The sequence below is a fragment of the Cydia amplana genome, chromosome 6 (assembly GCF_948474715.1).
Source record: "Cydia amplana chromosome 6, ilCydAmpl1.1, whole genome shotgun sequence".
NCBI lineage: Eukaryota > Metazoa > Arthropoda > Insecta > Lepidoptera > Tortricidae > Cydia > Cydia amplana.
In genome coordinates, this window is record NC_086074.1 from 10662332 (window position 1) to 10674535 (window position 12204).

The window sequence follows — 12204 nt, forward strand, 5'->3', positions numbered from 1 at the left end:
TGCTATAAAGTTGCAAAAATAAATGATTAAATACTAACTACATAACTATTAAAATAAGTAAAGAATTGGCAGCAGTTATGGTGTTCCGAGAGCAGACACCCAATCAGTATATTTAGTTTAAAAACCACGTCGAGATCAGCAAAAGCGCGCGTGCGTCGTTTCACAGAACACAAACGTGACATGAGCGAACATGATACCCCATTACTCGTGACATTTAAAAGCTAAGTGTAAACTCAATTAATTGTAAATATAACCCGATACTGCCCCTTTACAAAATGCTAATTTAAAAAAATGTTAATTAAAAATTTTTACATGTCAGGGCCTTGTCTGAGCGAAAGAATATTAAGTAAATTCACATAGTATAATAATTAATAACCAATATTCATAAATGTAATATTGGGTCCTATTGCATAACAAAGTTTACCTTGTAATACAAGTACAGGTTTCTTTTTTAGAAAAAGTAGTTCAAGCAAGTCCTTCAATTGTTCTGTAAATTATGATTTGTTATGCATTATGCCCAAGAATTAACTACCTATCACAACTAGTATAAGTAAATTTTAGGTTTTACCACAGCAAATTTACAATTTGTCCAAAAAAAGTAAAACAGAAATATAAGATGGAACATTAGCTTATCATCTTGAGTATAGAGTTGTCATTTGGATCAAGTTTGGTTACAATGAACTATAATTAATGTTTAACTGTAGGTTAGAGATTGAGGTACACCATTGACAGTCTTTGATTTCAAAATGCCGTTTTCGTAGGACATCACCGTCTCCCGACCGTTCTCTGTTACCCTGTAGGGACAATAGTAAACGTATTAAAACATATTCTAACATTACCCACGCACCAAGACTACCAAAGACATCAGAATAAAAAAGAAATGTGTTGTGGTTTGTGGGGAATAAAAGTCCCCCTTTTAAGCACATGTAAATCAAGTATTGATATGTGGTTCTTACGAGGGGGGCGTAAAGCTAGGAAAATGGAAAGGAACAAAAGATATGACGCGCCGCACGAAATTTGCGATGGAAGATTTAGCGATCGCGCGGCGAGCGAACGTTTTACCTCAATAAGTCTGAAAGTATAGGTACTTATGTTTAAAACTTTGCTTGTCAAATCTCTCACCTTAATACAGTATCTTAAAGGAGTATTCAGAGTAACGATATAAATAAAAATTTAATGAAAATTCAGTCTATTTCAACTAACGTCTTAGTGGGAATTGTCTCAGGATGTATGTAAAAACCATAGATTTAATTTAGTCTAACGTAAAAACCAATATCCTCTTTTTCGTACCTATCATTTGCCTGTCTGTTTTTGCCCCAATGACGAAAAAAAAGTGACTCACTTTTTAGTAGTAATCTTTTTCCCGTTAACGACCCTCGTGGTGGTGGTGGTGCTGCGCATGTTGCCGCCGGCCTGGCCCGCCAGCGAGCTGTTGAAGGTGGAGAAGGAGGTGAAGGAGTTGCCGTTGGAGGCGCGCGCGAAGATGTCGTCCAGCCCCACGCCGAACCCGAACGGGCTGAACAGCGATGACGTCAGCGACGTGCTCGCGTGCTGCCCGCCGTGCCCGTGCGCGCGCCGCCCGTGCCCGTGCCGGTGCCCGTGACCGTTTATCTCTGCCATTACAATAATAATTGTTTTTATTCGTAATCACAAACAATCAAATAACATATCAGAAAAACGTTGCAAGTAGGGTTTGCACGACGGATCCGAAATGTATGGGAAGATCCGCGGATCCGGATCCAGATCCGGATAATTTCATACATTCCGGATCCGGATTGCAAACCCTAGTTGCAAGAATAAAGTGTCGCGAAATGGCCTCATTACAGCATGGTGCTGCGCTGATCTTCCGATGAGACCAAAAGCGAAACCGAAATAAATTACATACTGAAGCCAAACTTATAGAGAAAACAGATTCTACAGCATGACGACATACATTGTTATTTGTGTAAAATTAAAATTACACGGATGAACCGCTCGAACCTGTGTCCGTGTGTACTTAATTAAATACACCGGGTTTTTTTATTGAATTCCGTTAACTACGGGATATGGTTAAGTACGTTTAAGATAACTAAACGGCATAGAACATTTTGAAAAAAATTTTTTTTTTTACAAAAAAAAAATAAAATTAAAAAGTAATTAAATGTAGCATATAGCGTTGTTGTAACACGGGCATTACATTTAACTCAACCAAACAATTGAAATCTGTGACATATCAATGTCATTTCGAACATCGATTGACCGAGATTGTACTTAAGTTTAGTAGCAAATGTATGAACTCATTCTAAACACTAATCAATATGTAAACCGGACCTAAGGCAAGTGTACACGCTTATAGGAAAAAAATAAATTATTGATAGTCTCCGAAATGGAGTTAATTAGAATATCGGTGTCTTTGAGAAAGTTACTTGATTTAAGCTCAGGAATGCACCCTTGAAATTAACGGAAATCAAAAAAAAACACGGTGTATAAGCTGTTGAGCAACTTTCGTTTATAGTAGTTCAATGTACACTCTGATGATGGGATACCTAACGAAATTAGCCAGGTAAATTCAAAAACAAGGTTTTCCCGAGTCCTGAGGGCCTACCGCCAACACCGAAAAATCGAAAATCGTTATTTGCCTCTCTATCGCACTTGCATACATAAGGAAAGAGACCCTCTGTTCCGTAGCAAATTGAGAAAAGACTAGTGAAAAATGTAAAGAAAAGATATACAATTTATAACTACAATAATAATATTAAAAACAATTTATTTTCAGATAACAAATCTATTTTAGGAATTATGAGATCAGATAAGATTCGTTTCATTCAATGATTTCACTCTTTCATTTTGGAAGTCAAAAACCGACATGTAACAACAGTATATGTTCCTTTACATGAAAAGCTAAGCTAATAAAGGGACGCACTATTAATAAATTCTAGATTTTTGTTTACAAATACATCATGACGTAGAGTTACCGGGAATATTTCCCATACAAATTGGGGACGTGCCAGGAAATGACAGATTGTTACGAGAGCACCTACTTATGTCGTGAATGTGCCACTTTGGCAGCCGTTCATTACATACGTACAGTCAGGCACATATAAATCTACCCGAGAAGCTAACGCACTGTAAAATGTCTTAGCAATAAGATTTTTTTTTATTATTGAAAGTATCAAAAAATAAAACAATCATAATACGCTTTTTATAATAGTAATTAAATACTGTAAGTATACGAACACAGTTTAGAATAGCGAACATAGAATATAAAATCTTGTAAGTAAAATTATGTCCATTTGGACAAACAATGCAAGGCAATGACAACGATAGGACGTACGTTTTTGTGCCCTTTACTAGAGTTGCTACTGAACAACTGACTGCATACATTTTTGCGAATAATATATAGGCAGGCAAAACTAGTCGTTTTAATCAGCATAAGTAAACATTTTTTTGCGAAGGCAACAGGAAAGTTGTAATTAATCGGTATTCTTCTATATAACTTGTTTTCGTTACTCAAACGGATTCCCCGACTACAGAGTTTCCTAATGTTTAACACATAAACCATTAAATCGGGTACGGAATTTTGTCGATGCCGGTTGTTCCTTTTTATTCATATGCCATTTAGGACAAAGGGCAACACAAAAGTACATACCAGCAAACAGGTCGCCGAACGGAGAACCACCAAAGAACTCTCTGAAGACATCCTCGGGGTCTCGGAATGTGAACGGATAAGACGAATAGCCGAAGTCGTAGTCGTCGTCCGCGGCCGAGCGCCGCCCGCGGGAGTTGTTCAAACCCTCTTTGCCGTACTGGTCATACACTCGCCTCTTCCTTTCTGCAAAAACAAGTTCAACCAGTTTAGAAAAGTATATTTTTAACTGTAGAAAAGTATTCTCGCTTTGGACTAACTAGTTAATCTTAATCCAGTTAGCTGCCTGACTTTCCTTTTTAAAAGAAATGCGATCTTAGAAATTGTCTACGTCATTTTTGTCATTGAACGAAGCTTGATAAAGTCATAAACATAAAGTTAAAATAAGCATTAAGCGTTTATTTTAGTTTCTCATTTATAAGATTGTCATTAATTTTAATTAATAATGTTACATTTATTAAGACTTTAAAGCATTATTATTCATGTTATCAATTGATGTTAGGTCTATCTAGTATAGTTATTGTGGGTAATGAAACTATAAAGTTACTATGCTAGTGAGGCTGGCGGAAGTGGCGGATGCTGGTCTCATCGGACAAAGTATTAAACAGCAACCAATACACCTATAGCGAAATGGGGTTCTTCGTTTCGTCTAATATAAAACTATGGAAATACATATGTACATAAAATGCTATTGTATTAAATTAAAATTTCTGTAGTCTGAGGCATAAACTAATCATCAGATCAGTAGAATTTTTCGTGTTATGAATGTTACGATAAATTCCTATTCCTTCATCTAAATCTGCTGCTGTGCATAAAATCCAGAATCGGCATAAGGATCATAAAGGCGAAAACACACTTATCCCACGTACGCAACGTATGCAATGCATTATGACATCTGAACCCTGAAATTTGTATGCTTAGAAACATACTTGTCATACGCAACGCAACGCATGACAAGTATGGTTCTAAGCATATAACTTTCAGGGTTCAGATTGTCATAATGCATTGCAAACGTTGCGTACGTGGGATAAGTGTGTTTTCGCCTTTAGAAACATACTTGTCATACGCAACGCAACGCATGACAAGTATGGTTCTAAGATACAACTTTCAGGGTTCAGATTGTCATAATGTATTGCATACGTTGCGTACGTGGGATAAGTGTGTTTTCGCCTTTATTCGAGCGTTTGACAGAATCACTTGATAGCATTGCCAGTTAGGTATTTCGTAGAGATTAGGTATTAACTTCCACCAGATAATCGGAAACGTCATATTTAAGTAGCTACAAAATATGTGTCCAGGAAAGTGATTCGGAACAAGCACATGATCCATAAAATGAGTCAATCCACTATCGCTAGTAAAATATCGTTATAATGTAAACAAATAAATCATCATAAAACTCACACAATCACACATCGGGTTAATATTAGTTTAGCATTGAAAAATAACGATCACTCAAAATCTTAATTGTTATTGTTTGTAAAAAAAATGTTTAGTACAAAGGTAGAACGTTATTTGTTACAAACTTAGGTCAATGTACATTATGTTATGAATATTATCACATATTAAAGCGTATCTCCATGAGCTGATACTCCTCACCAGACCAGTTCATGCTGTCCTCTTTTCTAGATGATATAAAAAGAATACAGCATGAGTGGCGTTACATGGGTATCAATCAACTACCAATGAAAATAAGCCTTTGTAAATATTTGGACAAGTTATCTTTATCAGAGTCATTTAAATAATTTGTTAAAGGCGTGTTTTATTTATAATAAGCAGTGTCTACAGTGTAAGTCCCTATGATAATATTCATAAGTCATAACCCAACTTTATGGTCTACAATTATCACAAAACCAATCCTATAATAATACAGGAGAAACTACCAAAAAATCGATGAAAAGGCGTATCTCCGAAAAACCCTTTGAAGCTATAGTGCCGATGGCCATTGACTCCGTTCTTGCTCGTATATCTGTGACTGTGGTGACTGGATCCGCGGGCGTCATACAATTTCCGCTTGTTTTCTACCCAACAACAAAACATTTTTTTACAATACAATATACCATGCGCTTGGCTTGTATTTAGGTATGACCAGTTGAGAAATAAGTACCCATTAAGTATTTAATTTTAATTTTACGTATGGAGTATGTTTTTGTTGCTTAATAAATAACTGTACTAACCGCTTTTTTCGGAAACATTAAGTGTAAAGTTAAATTAATATTACTAATTTGAGAATCATCATTTTTATACATGTTGCATGAGGGACCTTGTGTCATGTGCTATCTTTTATTTAACATATCATAAAGATGGAACAGCAAATATGGCAACCCACTGTGACGCACATCAAGCAGGAACGCAACATGGCAACGCAAGTACCTAATTTGCCACCTCACATGTGAAACTAGACATTTCATCCGGCATTAGCACTTGCTGTGCTGTGGTTTGGCTACAAATATGTACTTAGTGCAGTTAGTGCTGCTGCGCGCCGCAGTAGGTTCCAGCCGTATATCTCTCAAAGAATATAAATAATCTCACCGTAAAATAAAAGGAAAGCAAGATTGCCAAGCGCTTTAGTAGGTAGTTATGTATTACTTTTTTATGAACAGGACATTATTTTCTACATAATAATCAAAACTTGCTACGTTAACAAGTTAGCTTTATACTTACATTAGAAAGTGCATTGTGAAAGAAAAAAATACTTAAATTACAATTTAGTTATACCATCAACTTAATACCTAAAGGTGCTTTTAGCCTGAAAATAATATTGTGTACAATAATATCCAAAGTAAGGAATATAAACTATCCTTACCATCTGATAAAACTTCATAGGCTTCGGAAATCTCTTTGAATTTTCGATTTGCCTCGTCCGCATTGTCTATGTTTTTGTCGGGATGCCATTTCAAGGCTAGTTTCCTGTACCTGTATGAAAAATTGAATTATTAAAATACAATTGAGTTCGAGAACTTATCATGCCCTTCCGTTATACAGAGTACCATTATTATTTGCATCCCACATTGGCATATCTAAATAAAGAAAATCCCTATTAATAAGCCCGCCCATTTAAATAGAACTCTGGCCCAACACGCGTACTCGGCATAAAATTAAAGTGCAAATAGATACCTACTTAGCTAGTAAGAATAAGAACATATTTACCTATTTAGCTTAAAGTAAGCCAGTTTTTTATTCATTTTAAATTAATTGGATGAAAAAAACATTCTTCATGCATATAGATAGATGCACTTCATAATCATCTACATTTTCCCGTACAGTCACGCTCCGTGATTATTACGCCATTTAGGGTTCTAGCTAAATTGGACATTTCATAGCCTAAGTATGGAACAACTAATTTAGCTAGGACCCTAAAATGGCGTAACAATCCCGTGTGGTGACTGTACTTACTTATCACAGTATGGAATACGGCCGATCAAAGCTTTTTACAGATGGCGCCAGTATACAGCATGTGGTCTGTAACACGGGCGAATAATTAAAACGTAATAGATTCTACTCCTCAAACAATAAAACTTTAGTACAACAACTTTTTAAAATTATGTAGTCTTAAGATCCTCCCTTTTTCAAACAAACTAAATAATATTTTCAATGTACTTTAAATTTCGTCTAATTGACATTGCCTGTCAGTCTTGTCACCGTACAGGCATAATCAATTTCGTAATACATTGCGTATTCGAATAAATTTTAAAGTGTTTTAAAATCCAAACCACAACTCACAAGTTATTTTTAAAAGTCGCTGAACAAACATTGTCTAGTTTGAGGAGTAGAATCTACGTTTTAATTTTTCGCCCGTGTTACAGGCCACACGCTGTAGATTCCCCCGTCAATCATACGAATAGTGTCGTGTCAAATCATAAATGTTTTTTTGGAATTTTTTGACCCAAACTAGAAACAGTGGAAACCTATGCTGGCGCCATCTATAAAACGCCGCTGACAGTTGCCAACCCCATTGTAAATTGCTAATTGCATAGTAAACTCGATTGGCCCTCGAGAATTAACTAATAGTGCTTCACCTTGTCCCATTGATTTAATTGTTATAATTACAAGGTTTCCTCTAAAGATACTGTTATTATTAGAGAGGCGTAATCTACTGGTGCTATTTTATATTTTGGATTTACACTCAATCCTTCTAGGTCCAATTCATCAGGACCATTTTTGCTTTAAATTTTTAGGTCAGAAGATAATACTCATCACTGATCAGTATCTATAATATATTCTATTAAGATAAAACTGTTAGGCCTTTATGACTAGACAACCTATCCATAAAACTTAACATATTTTAATCAAAATGGTTAATAAAAACCTGTATTAAGCATTATTAATACTAAAACCTGTACTAAGCCTTGTAGTAAACCTTCAATACTTTTGATAAAGCTTTGTATTTGATTAAAGGTGGTTATAGCAGTAATAAACAAATTTGTGGAATACATACGCTTTCTTTATTTCAGTCTCTGTGGCAACCTTAGTAACGCCCAAAACCCTGTAGTAGTCCACCATTGTTGGATTCCCTTAAAGGGCCACGGGAGCGCCTGGAATAACATAGGTACAAATTTTTAATATACCCAGAGAAGGCAAAAAAATATATCGCTAAATCTAAGTGCTCAATACAAAGCATAGGATAATGGCAAAATGTCTTTAGAAAAGTAATTTAATTATTAATTAAATACCTCCTCTATAAAATAATCCCACCAGGGCCACTTGGCAGTGTTACCTGGATAAATATGAACTAAAATACCAAATATGGACTTGATACAATACAATACTTAATGTTTCAGTTGATGAAAACAATCTTAAGTAATAGATCATTGGATTGGAATTACTAAATATTTTGTATTTATTTGTTTAGCTAATTAACTTTAAATGAAATGTACAGATACAGATCTGGGTGATAAGAAAACCAAGATTTTTTTAGTTAAACTTAGCTACATTATGTTTTGTCATTGTATATTTGCCAGCTCTAAGTTAATGACCATACATCGGGGTTTATTGTAATATGCTGATCAAAGAACTTTGTTTATTGCAATATAATGATCAAAGTATGAATTAAGAATAGGTAGTAAGCTCCAAATGTGCTTAGAAATGTTAAAAAAGTATCAGTTTTTACCCATTTTTTGGATAGTTAGTGTAAAACATTCCCACACCAAAAACCCCAATGTATGTTCATCACCTACACATTGGTAGGGGATGCTCCTGGGAAATCCTGGTTCTAAATTTCCCAGGAATTTTAAAGTTACAAAAGAACCAATACTGAGGATTCCATCCCGTTTTGCCCAGTTATTATTTTTTATACAAAATTGGGGGGCCAATTAACCAAGTGTTCCAGATTATATTACGAATGACGATGATATGTCAATGTAGAGCCCATTTTCCATTTTGTTTTTATATCATTCGGTCATTCCCGCTTAATTAAGACTGATTTTAGCAGTCTATAGATGTATGTCCAAATCTAATCTAATACCTTTAAACGAGCAATTCTTGTTTATTTATTTATTTATATATATATTTCGGGGATCTCGGAAACAGCTCTAACAATTTCGATGAAATTTGCTATACGGGGGTTTTCGGGGGCGAAAAATCGATCTAGCTAGGTCTTATCTCTGGGAAAACGCGCATTTTCGAGTTTTTATATGTTTTCCGAGCGAAGCTCGGTCACCCAGATATTGGATCCATAAAGCAGTAAGCTGATTTTCATGATTTTTGTGTCAATTGTTATGTTGTTATTTACACTAAATATTTAAACACAAACCATGATCATAGTAGTTGCCAGCTGAAGCGATTAAGATGAGTTTTATTAAAGATTATATGAGTAATTATTTTGGATAAGAAAATAATATAAGTAAAGCATTTTCTGCCAAGTTACCTAGGTATTATCTTAGTTGAAAAATAATAATAATATAATGGTAATTTAGACAAAATTGTATACTTAAAACTAATTAATTTACAATATGTTGGTACCTTTTAATAAAATTAATATGCAGATTAAAAATATGGCCTAAATTTTTTGTATAGTTTTTGATGTCTTCAAAAGCAGGTAAATCAAAGAATACTGTCACTTTGATGGAGTGCTAAAATGACAAATATTTAATTTTTTATTGTTTATGGTTGTCATAACATACTGTGCCTGTTGCTTAAAACCTACAAGCTTATGACTTACAAGCTGAGTTATGGACGGTAGAGGAAGGATGACAATCTTTCTGGCAGAACTGGTTCAAAAGTTGTAGCTGTCAGCTCTAAAACACCTCTACTTCTATAACATGAATCATTTATGAATTCATGAATAATTTTAACTGGAATATCTGGGAGACCCGATAACCCCCATATAGCAAATTTCAGCGAAATCATTAGAGCCGTTCCCGAGATCCCCGAAATATATATACATATAAATAAATAAACAAGAATTGCTCATTTAAAGGTATTAGATAAGGCATGATGGGTGGGGGAAATGAGCGAATGGGATAGTCTTATGTAGGAGTAGCAGCGAAAGCACTATTATTGTTTGTCCTTGTTACTGTCTTATTATTATTATTGTCTTGTTTGTTCGACCAATCATAGTGTCGCATTGCCTATGTTTTGTCCCTCACGGAAGTACGCATATACCACTTCTATAGGATCCTACCTTCTATGTTCCATAAGCTGAGTTCACAATAATGACGTATTGTTTCTTCTGTCTGAAATCTCATGTGCTTTGATAGACATAGATTTTTGTTCAGAGAAGCAGTCCGCCAATAGGCCAGTCACACAAGCCACACAATGGAATATCATCAGATCAGAAATTGGCTTCTCAATATTTTCAAAACAATTATAGAAGAATCTTTAGTAAGCAACAGTCTGGTTGAATGCTTCAAGTGTTGATTGAAACTTTTGTTATGTTGATAGTCCATTTGCACTTATCTACATTTCACTATTTTTATTATATACCTACTTAATAATGATCAATGCATAATTCAGATATGGAATAATCTAAGTACAACACTATCAAAACAAAAAAATTAAGGAACTTATAAAATTGAATGGAATATGTTAATGGTAAGTTGGTAACACTGCAATTGCAACTGTTACCAAGACAGGCAGCTGTAGCTTTAATTTAATAGTGTAGCTTTGTTTGCATGACCTTGGCAAGTAGTGAAAAAACAAATGCATAATGAAAAATTACCAACCCTAGATTTGTCATTATTGACTAACATAATGTATGGAACTAAATCGTAACATTTAGGCAAATATTTAGTCTTAATAAACAAGCGTAGAAAAAATATAGCTTATTATTCGATATTAAGCATGTTCTTGTCGAATCGTGTGATTACATTTCGCTTACCTACCTCATGAGTGCAATGCAACTTCGCCTACCTACACATGGTGCTAATATTACGTTGTAACACTAATATGACACATTGAAATGACTTTTCTCACACACACCTGTTTCATAATGAGATAAAGAAAAATACCTGAGTGAACGTTGATTACGATCCCAGTTTCTTAGGTGTAATAGAAATAGGTACAAACCTTAAAATAACATTGGCTGTTCCGGTGAGTAAATGGGTGCCAACCACGGATACTGCACGATGTTTTCCACCTCACTGAACGGTCTAGAATTTTCACCCTTATTATCACTTAACACGTTACATAGAGGTTAACAGTCCTTTGGAGCTACGAACAAGGGACGACACTCGCGTTGCGCCCTACACACAACAGAATGAAACGGATGACTGATTTTTTCCAATGACACCTTGTGCTCGATCAAATAACAATAACACTACATTTCAATAACTTGGCTCTATTACAATATCGACGGTACGAAATTGATCGCTCACAAAATCGATACAAAATAGACGTGTTTCGGGACTAGTAATCAAACGATAAGACAAAGCATTTAGTTATGAGGGTCGTTATTGCTTATTGTAGATAGTCGCGCCGCGCCTAGCTAATGTTAAAAAGACATAACACAATCCAAACGTGCGTTATCTTCCACTCAAATGACTTCGACTGACGGGACACAAACAACGACGGTGGCGGTTCGTCTCGTCTGCGCCTATTCTGGAAGGGGGACCCGACCGGAGCGAACACGAACAACAACGCTTGCTCGTCGCTTGTTACCGACTGCCCCGCGCGACGCGGGTTAAAAACGAACAATTCAAATCATTGTCGCTCAACGTAAGTACCGTAAGTACCAATCTGTACTACCAAATCAGCTGACTAGCCTATAAAACCGGAATGAATGAGATACATTAATTACATTAGATCATTTTATAATATTGATTAGATTATTTTGCAATATTGATCACATCACATACATAAAAATGAAATGTTTAAGTAGAACACTAACAATATTTTATTCGATTGATAGTCTGTCAAGCCATTTCCGTCAATAGAAAAAAGCGGCAAATTTAAAAATGTAGACGCGAAGGATAATCGTCCCATAGAAAATTTGAATTTCGCGCCTTTTGCTACTGACAAACTAGTTTGACCGGCTATAAAAGTCATCATCTTCATCTTCCTCGCGTTGTCCCGGCATTTTGCCACGGCTCATGGGAGCCTGGGGTTCGCTTGGCAACTAATCCCAGGAATTGGCGTGGGCACTA

At 35.4% G+C, this 12204-nt stretch overlaps 1 protein-coding gene across 3 annotated transcripts; it reads right to left on the minus strand.

Annotated features, from left to right (window-relative positions):
• Positions 1-332: 332 nt before the first annotated feature.
• On the minus strand, positions 333-11490 carry LOC134648843 (dnaJ homolog subfamily B member 6-A). Of its 3 annotated transcripts, none has more exons than XM_063503422.1 (7): positions 11129-11490; positions 8061-8157; positions 6429-6538; positions 5506-5643; positions 3629-3811; positions 1343-1613; positions 333-794 (listed from the first exon to the last, which is right to left on the minus strand). In XM_063503422.1, exons 2-7 carry the CDS (start codon positions 8123-8125, stop codon positions 695-697), a joined length of 867 nt encoding a protein of 288 aa, XP_063359492.1. In that variant the 5' UTR covers positions 8126-8157; positions 11129-11490; the 3' UTR covers positions 333-694. The 3 variants fall into 3 exon arrangements, with proteins under 3 accessions (XP_063359492.1, XP_063359493.1, XP_063359494.1); XM_063503423.1 differs by lacking the exon at positions 11129-11490 and adding an exon at positions 10945-11056; XM_063503424.1 differs by lacking the exon at positions 5506-5643.
• Between the last annotated feature and the right edge of the window lie 714 nt (positions 11491-12204).

Bases quoted from the DNA above. Each gene is read 5' to 3' on its own strand.
- LOC134648843 (XM_063503422.1), bottom strand. From the start codon at position 8,125: ATGGTGGACTACTACAGGGTTTTGGGCGTTACTAAGGTTGCCACAGAG. The intron at 6,539-8,060 runs GTATGTATTCCA...TTTTTCATACAG, and splicing joins GAGACTGAAATAAAGAAAGC to GTACAGGAAACTAGCCTTGA. The intron at 795-1,342 runs GTGAGTCACTTT...TTGTCCCTACAG, and splicing joins AAAAAGATTACTACTAAAAA to GGTAACAGAGAACGGTCGGG.